This window comes from Furipterus horrens, unplaced genomic scaffold, assembly GCF_987537825.1.
Source record: "Furipterus horrens unplaced genomic scaffold, mFurHor1.1.pri manual_scaffold_3, whole genome shotgun sequence".
In the NCBI taxonomy this organism is placed as follows: Eukaryota; Metazoa; Chordata; class Mammalia; order Chiroptera; family Furipteridae; genus Furipterus; species Furipterus horrens.
In genome coordinates, this window is record NW_028327173.1 from 158,148,375 (window position 1) to 158,168,239 (window position 19,865).

A 19,865-nucleotide genomic window follows, 5' to 3' on the forward strand; every position below is an offset into this window, starting at 1 on the left:
TGGTGCTATAAGAAACATGGTTTTCCAGTAAAATGTATTTTTTTATAGCTTCACTTTCCATGTATGGACTTCTTTCAGGCTGCACTGCTTTCTTAAGCTATACCATGGTGGAATCTTATCCTTTATAATGTTTTGGAGAAAGTGGAGGGTGGCGCCTGCACAATTTGATTTGGTGTAAAAATACACACCAAATCCGATTTCTGTTACATTAAGGCATTCTCTGACAAAATATACAGAACAAGAAATGAAGTGAATTGTGTTTTCGAAATATCTTGCAAGCTTGTTTCCCCGAATACCTGACCACTAATTTAAAAAAATGGATCAAAACCCACTTTAATTGAATATTTAATAGATGATTTAATGGTCAAGTTAAGATACATTTTTAATGCTAAATATAAAAATGATTTGTGTTTGCTTACTGGAAATGTTTGTAATATAAGCAAACATATATAATAAACTAATATTTAAAGCAAATTAACTGTGGAAGAAATGAAATGACTGTCTTCAAATTATAAACACAGTGCTTTCATCAAACTATATTTTTGACTAATAGTTGGCTTTTATAATATGAATATCAATAAGAGTGGATTGCCATTAACAGTAGACATAGTTTAACTCGTTTTTAAATGTGTAATATATTTTCTTTAAAATGAGCCATCAAAAATATAAAAATGGCAATATCCTCCTAGGGAAAGGCCTGCATTTAGCTAGAAGGAAATGCATCAATTTTCATAAATAAATAAATTTATTCTTTTGTAAATTCTATCCTCTATATACTGCCCACTGAAATAGTGTGATTTACATAAAAGAATCTGAGATTAGCAAATAGGAGCATGCAATCTAGTCTAAGGCCATTTTGCAACAAGTCATATCAATAGCAAAGGTACTTAAGTCTACCGCATTCTAGTTTTTTTCTCAATGAAATTGGCAACAGCCTACTTCATTTAATATTTGCAAAGAGAAATAAAAACACATGCCATAGTCTTTTGGACAAAGAAATATGTTATGTAACTACTAGAAAAGGGTCATTTGAATAAAATCCACCTAATTTTTTTTTTTTTTAATTTCTGAAAACAATGTTCAAGTAGTTATATTTTCAGGGTCCCAAAATGGCCATTTCTTCACAGTACATTTTCAATAGACTTTAACTATTTTGGAGAGCCTGGAATATAAGATCTCTAAGAAAATTCTAAAAACTCCTTTGCATCTCTCAACTTTAACACAGACACATTATGGTATTTGAGTACTCCTATTATCTAGAGGTTCCCCTGACATCTTTACTATAGAAAAAAAAGACCAATTAAAACCTTTCATTCTCTTTCAGAATAATGAGACCCCCAGACAAATGTTAATGGGTAGGTGACTGATTCACACAGATGAGCAGGCAATTCTATACCGTCTTGTAAGTATTTTGCCATTAGCTCCCGAAATACTGTTTTATAGTGCAGGGTATGTTATATTAAAATATAAATGATACTGCCCAAACTCAGCAGTTTGAAGGAAACATAAATCAATAGCATAAGGAAAGCAGGTGATGTAAGGACTCAAGACTGAAGTAGATGACTTGAAGGGATAGATCATAAAGTTTAACCTTTGAAATTATTCATTGATATTAGTATAAACACATGGAAAAGCACATTTCAGAGTTGCCATGCTTTGCTAAAATTCAATTTTATTAAATCAAGAATTTTCTTAAGTGGTAAAGAGAAATAATATATTCTATTCCTGGAAAATATCTAATAGCAAACCCTTATTAAGTCTGATCTTACTTAATGTTTCAGTTAAGATTGTTTGTAAAAAACGAGGTCAATATTGTCTTCATAAATACACACACACAGACACAAAGTGGATGGTAACACCCAAACTTGTCAATAAATCATAAATGATAGAAATGTATCCAAAGGAAATAAGAAATCAGACCAAATATTAATGTATACAAATTGGGAAGAGTTTTAGAACTGATTCAAGAGATTGAGATAATGGCCAAATATACCTCAAATGAGCGCAGCAACCACAGCAACTCTGATGATTCTGAAGAACAGACAGTGTCATTTGGCCTGAAAGCAAAGAGGAAAATTTCTCTCCTCTATGTAACATGAAGGTACTTTCTCTGTGTGGAAAATGAAGCACTAATAATCCATCTGAATAACCCTGCAATAAAAAGTTAAGGAAAAACATTCTGCTTTACAAGTGAAATGCTAATAGAAATACTCTGACAAAATTTAGACCCAAGGGTTCTTTGTATCCCTTGCTTTACTCACTCTGTATTTTGCACTAGAAATGCCTCATTTTTCTTTTTAAAATAATTTGTAATGACTCCCCTTATTTTTCAGGAAAAAGCCCTCATCAGAACCTTTACTTTCTAGGCGTCTCCGATGGAGCATCCTCATTTCTTATAACTTGCCCATACCAAATTTATCCCTGCTTCCTGACCGGAACACATTGCATGTCCCTGTATCTGTCCTCATTTATTCCTTTTGCCTGAAATATGCTTCGCACGCCAAGCTCTTTCCCATTGGGGGCAGCTGGGTGCTCCCAAAAGCAGATGTGACTATGGAGATAGAACTGCAAGAGGTGTACTAGGAGTAACACCTGAGAGAGGAAAAGGGCAAAAGCAGAATCGGGTAAGGAGTTCTCTATTCACTATGCAGATCTGATAAAGTCTCTATCAGCTAATGAAAACTTCAGAGCAAAATCGGCTGTTAGAGGTTTGTATAAACCAGAAATAGCTAGGCCCTTGCAGCACCACCTTGCTCATTGCCCCAAGAAGAGTCTGACCTCTGAGTCTATGGCAGGGATGGATCCTGGAGGTGTCAACAGCTGGAAGCTGTGAACCACACTCCTCACAGCAGGGCAAGTAGTCCTTTCTTGTAGACTGACCTCAGCAATGCATCACTCCATGTCTACCACCACACTATTCTCCAAGGGCATGTGAAAGTCTACTCCTGCGTGAAGCTCTAAAAATCATTCCCTGGCAACTAGTGGCTCTCCCGGCTTCCACAGCAATGTGAACTTTAGTATCTCATACTGCATTGTGGCCTCATTATGTTTACAGGACTCGACCTTTTAGAGAGTAGAAACTTCACCATATCTTCTCAGATTCTTAGTAGGTAGCTTGGGAAAAGAACACCTAACATAACATATTCACAGGAAGATGGTTGGGTGGCCCTACCAGCTGGATGATTGATCAGGCTGGTTATTCCCTGCTCTGGTACAGAGATGCGAAGGGGCATACCTTGTACATGTCAAAGGGTATTATGAACTTCTCAGAAATAATTTTAATATATGTACTCTAAGTATTATTAAGCTATTGGACTTTAAGGACAAAATGTAGCAAAAATTAGTTGTACTAAGCCAAAGTTTTGGTTCTGTTCCCTATCGTTTAATAAACTTACCTGTGTAACTTTTCATCTACTTTTCTCATTTTCAGTTTCCTCAGTTCAAAGACTTGGAAATAGCTCATCATCTAATGTTTAAAATATAAGATGTACTGTGTTTATTCTGTATTATAAAATAATTTAATTTCAATTGTAGATTTTAGAGTTTTCTTTGAAGACTTCCTTGGAGAAAGCTTAGTAGTTCAGTAACATACACTGTTTATTTAATCAGCCAACAACATTGACTCTATGTTAGCCCCAGATCCAAAGATAAAAATGAAAGAACAGGACAAGAAGCTCTTTTTCTAAAGGAAGCAGAACCACAATACATGATTTACTACACAGCCTGGGAAATACTGTGACCGCAGTATAAACAACACAGATGGAGTCAACACAGGAACCTGAGGAAGGACCTTCCTGAGTTAGCTGGGGGTTACTAATTTGGTTTCATCTTCCTGTGCACTTTTAAAAGGGAGAGACAGAAACAAAGAAAGACCTCAGAACACACAGAATCCCTTTCCTGAAAGTTGTTCTCAGCAGGGTTGGTACTGCCCCCTAGGGGAAGGCTTTGGAAACTGCCGAGGTGAGGGACATTCGGTTTCCCTGGTGATTGTGGAGACACTTAACCGGTATTTAGAACAGAATTGCCAGGTGTCCTGCAATGCTCAGCACAGTCCTTGGCAATTAATAATTGTCCTGATATTTCACCTGGTTTCCAAATAGTCACTGGGAATCCATGGAAGTGAAAGCTCCGTTTGTAGTTCTCTGAGCCCAGAATCTAATTTTATTTTACACATGTGTATTTCAAAGTATTTAATGCACCCTGAATTTTCTAGGAGGGCCACTGTTCTATATATCAAAGAATGGCCTCATTTTTCTGCTGTTGTTGTCCAGAATCTTACCAAGAAAATCCATGTGCACACGCATGTGACTGTCAGCACCTCCACACACATGCAGGGGCCTGCATTAGTGACTGCCGACTTCTTACCAATGGGATGCGTCTCTGTCAGCATTCCTGTAAATCCCTTAGTATCGTCATGCCCAGGCTTTTTAATGTAAATTACTTACTATTTGTCTTTTCCCTTTAAATTTTATATAAATTATGTATGCAGAGAGGTTGTATTATTTAGGACTTTTATTTTAGGATTATAAAAGTGCATTACTAAATATGGGCTATAAAGTTGGTACTAGGATTGAAATGAGTTGAGAACCACGACACTTAAAATTTTCTAAAATTTTATTTTGGTGAGAAAAAACCTAAGAAGGTGGTAGAGCATTCATGATTACCATGCATACGTTTAGTCAGCTACTAAGGTGTGCTTTTACATGGCTCCTGATTAGCAGGCTGCCTGTCTGGAGGACAAGTGTTCCTGTGTAAATATAAAGGGCACATGTTTGTCTAACAGGTAAAAGGAATAAAAAGGTAACCACTTTTTCTGAACAGTCTTCATTTCTTATTTCTTGTAGCTTATTCTCAGGGGTTGAATATGAAGTACTTTGCCTGTTTCTTTTTCTTTTTTTTTTTGTATGTTTTTTGTTTTGCCTTTAAACATCAGCATTATTTTTTCCTGGTGGCTCTCTGGACTGATAAATTTCTCATGAACAAAACAGATAAATCCTAAGTACTGCCTCTAGATGTACACTTTAGAAAGAAAATCAACATCCCTACAATGATCCTTCCCCATTCACATTCTACCTACAGACCATTAACATGTTATTTAGCATTTCTTTCACTCTGCCTTAGATCAGAGTTCTTTGATACATGTCTGTCACTGTCATTTATCATTCATCTGCTGACTCAGGCAACAAGCATTTAATGAGCATCCATCATGAGCCACGTGGTTCATCAGCTGCTAGGAGCACAAGACTAATAAGTTCCAACTTTTGCCCTGAAGGAGTGCAGAGAGATGGTGAAACAAAGGCATATAAACAAACAATTAGTGTGTCAGGCTGATGAACACTGTTTTAGAAGGATATGTAAGAAGTGTAGAAAGGGGTGTAATAAAAAATGTGAGTACCTTGCATTGATCCTTAGACATAGTAAACATGTAATAGCCATTTTGAAGTTATTCAAATTGTCCCAGTGCTAAAAATTGGGCAGATATTTTGACAAGTTAAAACAGAAAATAAGGCTCCTGCCAGCAAGGTGAACGACATATTGATGGGATGGAATATCTTCATGCCATGGGGAAAATGGATCATTTTTCCATTAGCCACCATTTCTCTAGCAGTCCCCTGGCCATGGGACAGACCCGGTACTACCCACTGAGAATATAAAGCTGACTAAATCCCTGCTTTTCGCTCAAGGTATTTAGTCATACCAAAATCGTTTCCACAGTGAGGAATGCATACCCATACTGGCTAATGGAATTGCATTTGGTGAAGGAACTAATGTCACACAAAGTCCCAGGCTCAGAAATAGGAAAGGAGTCAAAAGGGAGGAGGCTGACTCAGGTGAGCCAGGTTGTGAAGAGGGTCCAGGTTTGCAGCCTAAGGGCCCTTGGCGACAAGATATCAGGAATGAGCCTGAAGTCCAGAGACAGGCAGAGGAGTCGGAAGCCAGGATGTGAATCCAAATGCTGAGGAAATGGTGTTTGACGTAACAGCTCCTTAAATACTTCCTTAGAGAAACTGGAGCTAACTGAGAAGCACAAAGACAAGTTTAAGGCAAGGCTCAGGGCTTTCTAAAAAATCAGACTGAAATCAGGTCATGACAAAATGAGTGGTGAAGAGCCAAATAATCAGCCATCAGGAAAGAGAATCATCTGGAGGGTTACAAACTAGATTCATTCGTGTCTATTTTAAATTTTTTGTGAGCCTCCTGTGCGTGTACACATGATCCCAGGGTGACGGTGCTTAGAAAGCACAATTTTAGTTTATGTTCCACATGATATCTGGCTGCTAAAGAAAAGCAATCAGCTGATTTTCCTTGTCTCCTCTTTCTCTTACTAATTAGGAGTTAACTGAATCTTTAGTACAAGCCATCCCCCGGTCCATCCATTCATCCATCCACTCAATAAACACTTATTACCAGCTACTAGGTGAAGGACCATCTTAGGTGATGGGAGGAAAAAAGATAAATAGACCCGACCCTTGTCCTTGAGGGGTCAGTATTGGGAGGCCAGTCTCAGCGTGGGAGAACAATAGCGCAAAACACATTGATTTCAGCGACAGAGTCTAGATCACTTTTTCTTTGTCAATAAATTTAAATGGGTATGCAGACAATAATCAATAAGTGGTGCCTGTACAACTGTTACCAAGGAAATATTTAACTCAATTCCTGATGCTGCGGTCTCTGTGCAATCAGGCCAGGTTGGCATTCTGATTGCTCATGAGGAAAAAAGACGATGAAATACTCTAGTTCTTCATATGCCAAGATGAAAATCATCAATCTCAATCTCCGTGAAAGATGAAACTACTTTTGGAAAAAGAGCAGTGAACTCTATCAGTCTTTCTAAGGCAATGTAATCTTTAAGATGATACAGAGAGGGCAGAGGCAGTGGAGAAGTTCAGAAAAATTTATATGGGGAAAAAGAGAAATGATGAAATTTCTCCATCAGTTTTACAAGGAGCTAAAAATAAGACAGGACATGTATTAAACCCAGGTGACAAAGGTGTTTTCTGAAAGGTATACAATGTATTCTAGGTGCTAAATAATTTGATTATATATAAATTTGTCATCATCTAACATATGAATATCTTGTGATTTAAGTAAGATTGTCTAATACATGATCCAAATTAATCCAAAAATAAAAATTTAAATTTCTTCTTCTTTTTCTTGTACACTCTACCCCTTAATCCCTTCAATTAATACATATGCCAATTTTTTTCATTTCTACCATCTACCAGTAGAAATTTCCAGTTCCCAATCATAAAACATTCTATATTTTAACTACTAAAACTTATAATTACCTAAATTTATATTCCAAATAAAAATAGTTAGTAGTAAGTATATCTTTGGAGGAGTAGCACATACTGCCACACCAAAGGTTAGTAGAAATTAGGTACCCATATCTGCTGACTAACTTCTTCAAGACAATTTTCCCTTTGTTGTTATGCCAAATATCTCAGTTTTTGCTGCCCTGTAATCCCTAGCCTAGGTAATACCTATCTCTGTAACTGTCCTATAGGAGGCACTGGTAAATATTTGCTGAATTAAGAAGTAGTGAAGGAGAATCATGGTTAATTGGGACACAATGCTGGAGACTGACAAAGAATGCAAATACTGAAACCAGACTTCCTGGTTTTGATTCTGGCAATGTTAGTAATAAAGTCTTGTGGAAGTTACTTAACTTCTTTTATCTATTTTCTCATCAATAAAATGGGTATAACAATATTACCTATCTCTGTTACAGAAACAGGTGAGTTCAAACACAAACCCCAGAGTTTGTGGCTGGGAGATAGGGAAAAGAAAGCAGCTTTCAGGATGCCCTTGCATGCCTGGAGCTAGTGGCTGGAAACATTGTTGCAAAGAACCGCTTTACTTCCAAGGTTCAGGTCTGGGATGGGTCTTGGACTGTGGGCCGGTACGAAGAAGCAGACAGAGCCTATGTAGGGTTCTGTGAATGGTCAGGATGGTTTGCAACACCCACTGCGTGAGAGGACGCAGGGGGAGAGAGGAGGCAGGGAGGAAGAGAGGAGCAGCTGCGGACATTTTTGGGCTGGCTCTGGCTCTAGGAGGCTCTCTCTCTCAGGCTCTCTCTGGCCCTCACGCCCTCACTCTCTGGCTCTTGTGGGCTCCCTCCATGTGGCTTGGAGGGGCAGGGGTCTCCAGGCTGCTTAAAGAAGAAGCTCTCGCCAGGCAGTTTTGAGAAGGAGAGGAGATCCACGTGGTTTACAGGAAGAAGGCAGTTTGCAAGGAGGCTGAGAATCAAGACAGTCCTGCATTGAGAGCTAGAGGGCACCACAGCACAGAAAGGACCTCCCCAATCAGAACTGAGTGATTGGCAGCTACTGGTAAAGCTGAACTGTGCCTAGGAAGTAGGGAAACGGTATTTCTGACTTTCCTAAGACTGGCCAGGTCTGGGAGGGGGAGGCAGGACTACGTGTAAATAAACAATTCTTTTTCTTTTCACCAAACTCTGGTATTGAGAGTTATAATTCTGGCAGCAGGCAATCGGGCCCTTAACTAAACAGCCCGTGGGTTCTGTTTCAATCGGAGCAGCCTAGGGGTTCTGTTACATCTCCACAGAACTGTTGTCTGGAACAAACTGTTTAAGTTACGTGAGTTACTTAGAACATATTAAACCATAAGAATATAAGCTGTTATTATTGTGATTGCCATTATCATTATCGTTATTCTAGAAGGCTGAAGGTTAGGAAAAAAAGGCATTGGCACAATAGGATGCAAAGAAGACACTGATGTGTGTGAGAGAGGAGATTCAAGATGTAGGTTTCTCTCTATGTCCAAGTTCCTCGTTCATGCTTGTGTTAATCAGATGATTCTGGGGAGGAAGGAAAGAGCAGCACAGGGGGCTTTGGGGGCCTTAGCAAATAGCTACTTTTTCCTGCCACGAGGGCTTACCACGAGATCGCCCCCCTTAAGTCCAAGACAGGTGAGGTCCTCACTGACCAGGAACAGCAAATGCGGCGGTGGACCGAGCACTACCTCGAGCTGTACGCGACGAGGAACACCGTAACAGACACTGCTCTTAAAGCCATCCCAGACCTACCAGTCATGGAGGAGCTAGACACCCCACCTACTGCGGCAGAGCTCGGCAAAGCCATCGACCGCCTTGCTTGCGGGAAAGCACCAGGAAGCGACGGAATCCCTCCAGAAATCCTAAAGAGCGGGAAACCAGTCCTGCTACAGCCGCTCCACCATCTACTCTGTCGCTGCTGGAAGGAGGGTTACATCCCCCAGGATATGAGAGACGCCAACATTATCACCATGTACAAGAACAAAGGAGACCGCAGCGACTGCAACAACTACCGGGGCATCTCTCTCCTCAGCGTCGTCGGCAAAGTATTCGCCCGGGTCGCTCTTGCCCGCCTGCAGACCCTTGCTTCCCGCGTCTACCCAGAGTCCCAGTGTGGCTTCAGAGCTGGCCGATCAACAGTGGACATGATCTTCTCCCTACGCCAGCTGCAGGAGAAGTGTCACGAGCAGCATAAACCACTCTACCTCGCCTTTATCGACCTCACGAAGGCGTTTGATCTGGTCAGTCGAAGCGGTCTCTTCAGCTTGCTACGGAAGATTGGCTGTCCACCACATCTGCTTGCTGTGGTCATGTCCTTTCACGACAACATGCACAGCACGGTGTCCTACAACGGCGCAACCTCTGAGGCCTTCCCAGTCAGCAGCGGAGTAAAGCAGGGCTGCGTCCTCGCGCCTACACTGTTCGGAATCTTCTTCTCCATGCTCCTCCAATACGCCTTTAAGGACTGCAGCGAGGGTATCTTCATTCACACCAGATCCGATGGCAAGCTCTACAACCTGGCCCATCTACGAGCCAAGACCAAAGTCAAAGAGGTGCTCATCCGTGAGATGCTCTTCGCCGACGACGCAGCTTTGACATCACACTCCGAAGAGGGACTCCAGCAGCTAGTCACTTGCCTTTCCCACACATGCAAGGAGTTCGGACTAGCCATCAGCCTGACGAAGACGAATGTTATGGCTCAAGGCACGGGGACTCCCCCATGCATCACCATCGACGGATACACCCTGGAGGTTGTCAACGACTTCACTTACCTCGGGTCCACCATCTCGAGCTCTCTGTCAGTCGACTTGGAGGTCAACCGGAGAATCGCCAGGGCAGCCACAGTTATGGCCAGACTGAACCGGCGAGCGTGGAACAATTCCAGCCTCACTGAGAAAACCAGACTGCGCATCTACCAAGCCTGCGTACTCAGCACTCTCCTCTATGGCAGCGAGACGTGGACCACCTACGCAAGGCACGAAAGGAAACTCAACAGCTTCCACATGAGGTGCCTGCGACGCGTCCTGCATGTCGCCTGGCAGGATAAGGTCCCCAACACCGAGGTGTTGAAGCGAGCCAATATGAGCAGTTTGCATGCAGTTCTTAGCGAGAGACGCCTCAGGTGGCTCGGCCATGTCAAAAGAATGGATGCAGGCCGTATCCCCAAAGACCTCCTCTACGGCGAGCTCGCAGAAGGCAAGAGGATGACAGGGCGCCCAAAACTGTGGTTCAAAGACATCTGCAAAAAGGACATGACACAATGCTCCATCAATCTCAACACATGGGAAGTTCAAGCAGACGACCGCCTAGCCTGGAGGCTCGCGGTCAGGCAAGGTACGTCACGCGCGGAGGCTGCGCGCAACGAGGAGGCGGCCCAGAAAAGATCGAGGCGGAAGCAGCATCAGCAGCAGCAACAACAGCCATCTGCCTTCACCTGTACCAAGTGCGGCAGGGATTGTCACTCCCGAATCGGACTGCACAGCCATTCTCGGCGGTGCAGATAGACTCTCAAGAAGCTACGCCATCGTCTCTCGAGACGGACGGCTGCCGCCGCCGACGACGACTTTTTCCTGCTCCAACTTTTTGCTTGGTTAAATCGTATTCATGTTTCAGGACTTCAGTTAGACTTTTTTTTTTTTTTTTTTTTTCCCTAAGAAGACTTTGCGACCCTGAAGACTGAGTTAGGTCCTTCTTTGAAGTGCTCCTGCAGCCTCTTCTGCACTGACATACTTTCATTGTCCCCTTGATGCTAGTTTGTGTCTTCCACTGAAGATTTCCAATTAGTTCTCCGTGTATCCCCAACTCTTGGATCGGTGCAGAGAGGCAGAGACAAGTGATACAGAGGAGTGATACATGAAGACATTTTTAAAGTTTTAGAGATAGCACAGTGTGCATTATAGAATATTAAGTTGCCAACCCTGCATAACCAAAAGCTTATTCCATCTGCCTACTTAGCTCAGTCCACCCAAAGGCCAAAGGCTAATGGTTGGAATACTTTATTGAAAGAAAAAAAAAAAAAGTTCTCAAGCATGTACCACTGAAAAGTACATTTGTTTACAAACAACATAATGTTATTAGTATTCAACATTATGTCCATTATAAAATATACACAAATAGAAATTTCAAAAGAATATTATACACACACATAACCTGAAGTTACTTAAGGTAAGTTTGGCAATGCCATTTATATCTTATTGGCTTAAGCTTGCATTATTAATATTATCTTCAATCCAGTTTCCTGGCAGAAAGTTTTTCACATTTTCTGAGGGTTAGTTTAGTTAGTAGTAAAAGTCATCTAAGCAGAAACACTTGAAATTGAACACAGCAGGGGCAGATGGAAGTGTGGAGTGGGTTTTCCATTCTTCCTTCAGCATTCCTGAAATACCTTATGCAACACTGCACTAGAAATCAAGCCAGAATACCAGGGTCAGTCTTGTATCAAATATTTTTTGTTTGAAATAATGAAAGTATGGATTTTCATCTCACTCCTCCATACTCAGTCCATCAGCAAATACTGCCAGCTATACCTTCAAAATACATTTGGAATCTGACCACTTTTCATCTTCTTCATCTGGGTCACCCTATTTACTCCAAGCTGCCATCATCAAGATTAGCATAATGGCCTCCCAACTGGTCTCCCTGTTTCTGTCCTTGGCCCTGAACCACAGACAATGTGTTTCCATAAAAATATGTTCCATTTGTCTGCTCAGTGTTTTCACATTCAATCACAGAGAGAAAACCTAAGATCTCACTATGACAACTAAGGCCTTCTATTATATGCCCCGCGCCCCATTACTTCTCTGCTCCTTGCTCATTCACATCACACCAACCCTTCCTACATGACTTCTGTAGCCATAAGGAAGAACATACTGGCCTTCTCATTTAGCCTGAAGATCTCACAGAGGGTAGTGGAAAATGCATTTGCTATAAGTACAGTCAAGAAAGCATTTTCCTGTGAAGTAGTCAACTTATGTTTCCAGGCCTTTCAATGATTAGACAGATTCCTTTCTGAGAAATTCAGCAGGCAGAGGAAGCCTGTCACAGGCCAGTCCTTCTGCTATTGGCCACCAGGATGACAAAATTTTTCTTTTGAATCAATGTTTATTTCTTTGATTTACTACAAATGCACTTTATTTAAAGGAAAAGCACATTTTCATTATTTAATTTTGTATATAAGTCTTTGAAAACAATGCATCTAATAAAGATTATTTTCAATACTGATATTTGATGCATGATCTTCACAGCCACAGTTTAATGTGAATTTAAATTCAGCCAATAATTCCAGGTGACAGCTTTATCTACAAACCTCCATTTCTATTTAAACCAATTTGTTTAATGGAACAATTTAGAACACTTGTTTAAACTGATCCAAATACCACTCAAAAATAAAGGAAATAACTTTCAAATGTATTTTAATAATAGAAAACACTGTTATTTTAAAATCAATGAATTTTAGCCACAAATGTGAGTGTTAATTATACAATTTCTTATTAAAGAGATTTAAGAAAAACAGCAATGTAATCGTTATAAAAATGTAAACTCAGATAAAATCTACCACTCTCCCATGAAATACCAATACACAAATATTAAACCCCCCAAATACAAGTTGTGAAATGTAAGACGTGAAAACCATGAAAATAAATAATATACAAAATTATAAAGTTCAAACACATTATGCTTCAATTTTCATTTCATTTCATTTCCACTACTTTCTAAATTCATCTCATGTACAAATAGTTCAAGAAATCTGGTGATTTTCTTTATTATAAGGGCTAACATGGCAACGATTGAACTTTCTTTGGTAATAGAAAGTATGATTTACGAGAGAAGAATAAAAATCTTAAAAAAGCACTCAATAAATTATTCAATTTTAGATTGAGCTGATTTAGAGCAAATTTCCTTCAAACTGCCAGTATGGAAAATGCAGTTTACTGGACAGGAACACAGTGGTTATGAGAATATCTGTATTTGCATCCTTGTTTTTAGTAATTTTTTAAATTGTAGACAAGGCACATATCATCTTTTAAGTCTCAGTTTATTCATTGAAAAAAATGGGATAATAATAGAAAGTATGTCTCAAGGTGCAAGATATATAACCACTGGAGGCGTTCAATGTAGCAATAGAGTAATGGATTTTTTTTTCAAACATTATTTATTTAATGTATATGATGAAGCTATATAATTATGTAAAATAAAAAATTATAGAGGCAATTTCTCAGGAATCTCTTTCTCAGAGAGTAGATTTTTTCAGTTGTACTTTGAAATTTCATTTCCATGAACATGGACATTTAAAAAACTGTAAAATTGTTTACACAGATGACTCAAATGTTGAAAACAGAGACTTAGAATTCATGTGAATTATGTAAGAATCAAAGGAAAAAAAGGAGATAACATTTATAATATACTTAGCATCATGTTAGAGTGTACTAAGAACATGATTTATTGTTGTTATTATTTTTTTCTTCTCTATTATTGTTAGTAATAGCTTACTATATTTGTATACTATACCCTGGCATTAAAGAAGTTTTTGAGTATTCTTGCATAATAAAACTATCATCTGTTACTTTCAAAATGATTTACAAAGAGAATACATCAAGTAACCAAGAAGAAATGAAAGAAATTAAATTAAGAATAAAAAGAAATTTTTTTAATGGGGTGGAAGGGAGCTAACAGAGGACAACAGAGCAAGAATCTAATAAAATTAAATGACATAAACCATTTATCATAAGAAAATTTGGTAAAATAATATATGTTTTAATGACATTGTAGTTAAGTAAATCTGCCTATAAAAGTTGAGGAATAATTACATTAGTGAATAGTACCTATACCATCTCCTTAATCTTTGAATAAAGACATTTGAAAAAATTAAACATTGCCTCTTCTTCAATTTTTTGGAAGAGTTTGAGAAGAATAGGCATCAAATAATCTTTCAGTGTTTAGTATAGCCATTATAGAAAACAGTATGGTGGTTCCTCAAAAATTTAAGAATTTAGTTATGATATGACCCAGCAATCCCTCTTCTGGGTATCTAACTGAAAAACTCAAAAACATTAATTTTTGCCCTGACTGGTGTGGTGTAGGTTGGGTGTCTTCCTGCAAAGCAAAAGGTTGCTGGTTTGATTCCCAGTCAGGGCATATGCCTGGGTTGTGGGTCACGTCTTCAGTTGGGGGAGTGTGGGAGGCAACTAATTAATGTTTCCCTCACACATCAATGTTTTTCTCCCTCTTTTTCTCGCTTTCCTTCTCTCTAAAAATAAATTTAAAAATTTTAAAAAGAAAACATTTATTCACAAAAATATATGCATCCTTATGCTAACTGCAACATTACATACTGTGGCCAAGAAAACCAAAGTGTCCTTCAATGGAGGATTAGATAAAGAAGATGTAGTACATATATACTATGGAATACTACTCAGCCATAAGAAAAGATGAAATACTGCCATTTGCGTCAACATGAATGGGTCTTGAGAATATTATGCTAAGTGAAATAAATCAGTAGGAAAAGCTAAGAGCCATATGACTTCACTCCTATCTGGGATATAAAACTGAAACTCATAGACACAAACAGACAACAGCATGGTGAATACCAGGGGGAAGAGGGTTGGAGGTAAAAAGGGCAAAGGGAGTGAAATATATGGTGACAGAAGATGATTTGACTTTGGGTGGTGGGCACACAATGCAATATACAGATTACATATCATAGAAATGTACACCTAAAAGCTATATGACCCCATGAACCAATGTTACCCCAATACATTTTTTAGAAAGGAAATAAATAAAATAGCCTTTTTACTGATTTATTGTTTAAATACATCAAGTGTGCAGTATATACTACTGTAATAAAGGTCTAAAACTGTTCCTGTAATTTTTCTAAGCTTCTCTGAATAGTTTTTTTTAAATAAGTCTTTTCCAAAAGGAGGAAAAAGGCAATGTTAATACGTAATATAATATTGCTTGAAAATTTTTCTCTTTAATATATGCTATGTATTACTGATTTACTTGTAATTGCAGTTAATATTTTCTTACAGGAAGTATTCCCCCCAGAATATATACGCTCAGGATTTTGTGAGTATATTTCTTTTAAATAAAATATTCTAAATTTTATCTGCCAACATATTAAGTAGCTGTAGTATTTTTGTGTTCCAATTCTTATCACAAACTAATCCTAAATTTTCTTGTAATATTGGCAAAGAATTATTTAATAATAATCAAAAGGTAGCTAATGTCTAAGATGAAATCTGAATGTCTTTAGTCACTGTAAGTAAATTCCATAGTATTAATAGTTCTTATACCCAATAATTAACTGGGGACAGAGCAGGGCCTCAGTGAAATGTCAAACAATGGATAAGCCATGTGATAGCAAAACATCAAAAGTTTCACCTTGATAGCCTGCCATGAATTTCTCATCCAGAAAATAGAGCTTTGGGCCAATGGATAAGGATTAGGAATAAGACACAGAAATGCCACCAAATGAGCATTAACACATGACGAATGACACTAGTAATATTTGGAGAGTTGGAAGAAACCTATTAATGACACTATGGGTGCCTCTCCAAATGAATCAAGAACTCAAATATGGCCCCTGAAAATTAATTTATGAAGGAATATTTATGCTTCTTGCTTGAAATGTATAATACAACTACAATTATGTGATTGATCAAAAAGGAGCTCTTCTTCCAGTGGGTGAATTTATCAGATAATTAAAGCTAATTTCTGGACAACAAACAAATAAATGACTTGAAATCACCATTGAGCTTTATCAAACTACTTATTGAATTTTCCATCCTCAGTAACAGTCTTGATATCAGGAAATATTCTATTTTGATTTTTGCCCTTCACTGAAGAAGGTGTTTTTCTGCTATATATTTTCTCTCACTACATAGTGCTCTCCTATTAGTAATCATAAAAATAGTAAGGAGAAATAAGTATAATGCATTTTCAAGAATGACAACTCTGCTAATATTTACACACTTTAACTACAGCAACATTTCTCTGAGTCCCAAATAAATAAAAAGAAAATTATTTTTGGGTACGTAACAGTTTTTAATAACCTGGAACATGCAAATGTGTAACACATTTTTCTGACAAAAATATATATTTAATCATATTATAACTTTATTAATCAACAGCTTACTATTTGAAAAATCAAATTTATACTTAATTTTTTACTGTTTCTTATTTCTTTTTCTTGAAGTCACAGCTAATGGCTGAAAAATTAGTTAACATTTTATAGAAAAAGTTTAGATTCACTTACTAGCCATTATAAAGTCATGATGATAAAATTTGTTATAAAATCATGTGGTCCAACTATAAACCAGTTTAATATTAGTTCATATTATGTCTCTTATTCCCAGGAAAGAAAAAAAATCTGGCACATGGCTACCATCAAGGTATCAAATAAAAAGAAACTTAAGACCCATTATTATTAGGATATCCTTAGAATGTATTAAGCCATTACTCTTAATCTTTTTTTCATTTTTAATCACTTAATTTCAAAATATTTTTTATAAATGATATAAATTTTTGTTTTGGAAAATATTTACTGGTTATAATAGAATTTAGAAATTCTTTCAAAACCTGACACTTGGAAGAAGAAATTGATAGCAGAATAGGTCAGAAACAGGGCACATGGCTTGGTTTTTGCAGAAATGATATATTGTGAACTCATATTCTCAGCAAGTAGTAAGTAGTAGGAAAATTCTGATGAAAGAGCATGCCAATAAATTGTGCACTTACTTTGCAGAGACAAATTGTCTGTAATGCACTGTAACTCCAGTTCTTCGGTCCATTCCATCTTTGGCCGCATCTGCATCATCTGATAGTTACCGTTCTCAGTCATGGACCCTGGCTGACTGTTGATTGGTGTCTTTCTCAATGTTTTCATGTGCTGCTGAACTTCCGCCAAAAGAACAGCTTGTATTGCTTCAATTACCTATTAAGTTTGTGTTTTCATATAAATTATATTTAGTATTATTACAAATATTTGGAGTCTTGCACAAAACCTAAAGCCTAGAATTTTTATTAGGAAGGTTTCATATAAATTGCAATGCTCTATTCCACTAGGATTAGTATCTGAAATAATTGGTAGATGCTGAGAACAGGCACCCAAACCACCACACTGTTCTGTTGTAAATAAATGCAAGAGATTATAGAAGAAAGTTGAAAGGAGGTCTGAATTCTTTCCCATAAGACATTTTCATTCCTACTAAAAAATAAAGAAAAGTAATATGAGTATATCACAATGCCCTTAAAGACAAGTTTAGCTCTCAAACAATGTCTAGCTCTAAAGCACCATTTAACTAAAAACAATTTATTTAAACTCGGTTTAATACATAAGGTTAAAGACAAAACTTTATTAACAAATCTTACTAAACTGTGTATATGTGTTTGAAGCTTTATATTGCTCAAAACACTGCAATGTGCAACTTCTGATTATTGTATATACCCAGTCAAAGTTCTGTTGAGTGGAGGGGATGGGGGAATGCTTGTCTCAGAGCTTCTTATCCACTGTCTTCATTTTTAAAATGAAGAATATGGGATATAATACCCCAAGTTCCACACGAACTCTGCAAACAGGGCTTCTGAGCCTTGTTTCTATGTCTTTTTTGTATATTTCATTCCCATGTTCTATGCCATTATCCCTGAGTAAAAGGCCAGTGCACTTTCACCTCTTTCTGGAAAGAAATGAGACAAGGGCTGGAAGTTAGGTCAAATTCAAGGAAAGTCAAGTGCTGAATCAGTTAGAAAAAAGGAAGGGCACCACCGATGTAGGTGAATTTGGGACACCTCCCATTATCCTGTTCTGGCTGACAGTTAAACCTTTCATATGGCCACAACCCAATATCTGCTCCTTTCCCTCTGCAAAGCCTGCCCACCAATGACTCATGTTCTACTGCCTCTTCTGCTTTATTTCCAGTCTACCCATACAACACCTAGGTCTTGGGCTTGGGGACAACACTAACTGGGACATGTTGAAAAGAGGTTGATGCCAAAAACAGAATATGTATTCATCTAAATACTTATGCAGTCTCTTTTATGTGGCATGGCAGCGTATGAAACTTTTAGGCTCTAGGGACACTCAAAGAGCTGTTGCTGATGGCAGGCACTTACTGAACTACTGGGGCAGAAGGAGCCGGGCCCTTGAATTTCAATATGGGAAACTTAGTATCAGAGTGGCTTCCTGATCACTGATCAACCCTCTGTTCTTGTCCACTCAAATGCTTGGTTAGGTAGAATGAAGTGATTTTACTGTTGAACACCATATCTACTAACTTTATAGTACTGTAGTACTGTCTGTCACAATACAGGTACATTGTGCTTACTCATGCATATTATGTGATGAGACTCTCAACCATGTGTCAGCTCTTGCATGCCATGAATCTAACATACAGTTCTACATATCATGATACTGGTGAATCATGCCTATTAATATCTACCATGTTATAATATGTGATATTACATTAACTATTAAAAATAATGCCTACTAACATATACTCCATCAATATATAGGTGAACTATGCTTATTTATGTATATCATATGATGGAATAAAATATATTAATTATTTATAAACAATTTTACATCACTGAATTTCATTTTAATTTTGTCACACGCTTTATTTGACAGCACTGATTACAAGATATGGATGATGTGGTAAAAGGGCTCAATCAGAAGTGAGAAAGCCTGAGTTTCTGATCTAATGATGAGAGTAACTACAAATGCTGCCTTTGGCAAGTCCAGGTACTTCTCTGGGATTTCATGTCCTCACTTACAAAACAAAGCCTGTGATATTGACAGAGGCTAGCTTTGAGACCTTCCAATTACAGACTCTTGTGTGGAACTTCCTTCTGTCTCTAACTATAATTCAGAAGGCTATTTTTGGAGGGTATCCTCAGACCCACGGTACATTCAGGTTCTGGTCTATCCCTCATAAAGAGCACTTTGGCCATCTTCTCCCATGGAACACGGCTATCCTCTCTGTGGGATCACTATCATCTTTGAAGAGCACCCACAGCTGTGATTTAGAATATTTCCGACCCTACTGGCTATAACAGTCTATAACAACTTGGATCAATATTCTTTCTTAAAAATATATGGGAATTTATTAATTTCATGTAATATTTCTAATTACTGGATTTATATATTATGACCACATTTTTTAACTATTGAATTTTGTTTTATGACATATTTGTGACTGTAAGTACATATTATAAGAATTAGTAATAGTATTAAAAACAAGAGGAAGTAAAAATAACAGAATAAAACATATTAAAAATAATGAGTAGGATACTGAGAGCCACAAAACTTAAAAGTGAATACTGAATGGCACATACCCAGTGGGAAACAAACTCAAAATATACACTTTTTGCTCAGTGTGAAATCAACAAAGCATGGTTCCAATTCAGAGAAATGATTCAGCTCATAAGCAGGTAATAACATTATCACAATGGTATACAGGGAGCACTAAATAAATATTAATAAAATTGAAATAGATTCTGTACATTTTAAAAATATAAACTGTGGAAAGTAGAATTTATTGATAATTTCAAACTATCAATAGTTGAGTTTCTG

At 37.8% G+C, this 19,865-nt stretch overlaps 1 protein-coding gene across 1 annotated transcript in view; it reads right to left on the reverse strand.

Moving 5' to 3' along the window:
- The window catches only part of WDR72 (WD repeat domain 72), a 178,704-nt gene that overhangs the window by 60,780 nt on the left and 98,059 nt on the right, over nucleotides 1-19,865 (reverse strand). The window contains exon 17 of the mRNA XM_090270624.1: nucleotides 17,033-17,228. Within this exon, the coding sequence (XP_090126750.1) occupies nucleotides 17,033-17,228 (196 nt within the window). The remainder of the gene's footprint in view (nucleotides 1-17,032; nucleotides 17,229-19,865) is intronic.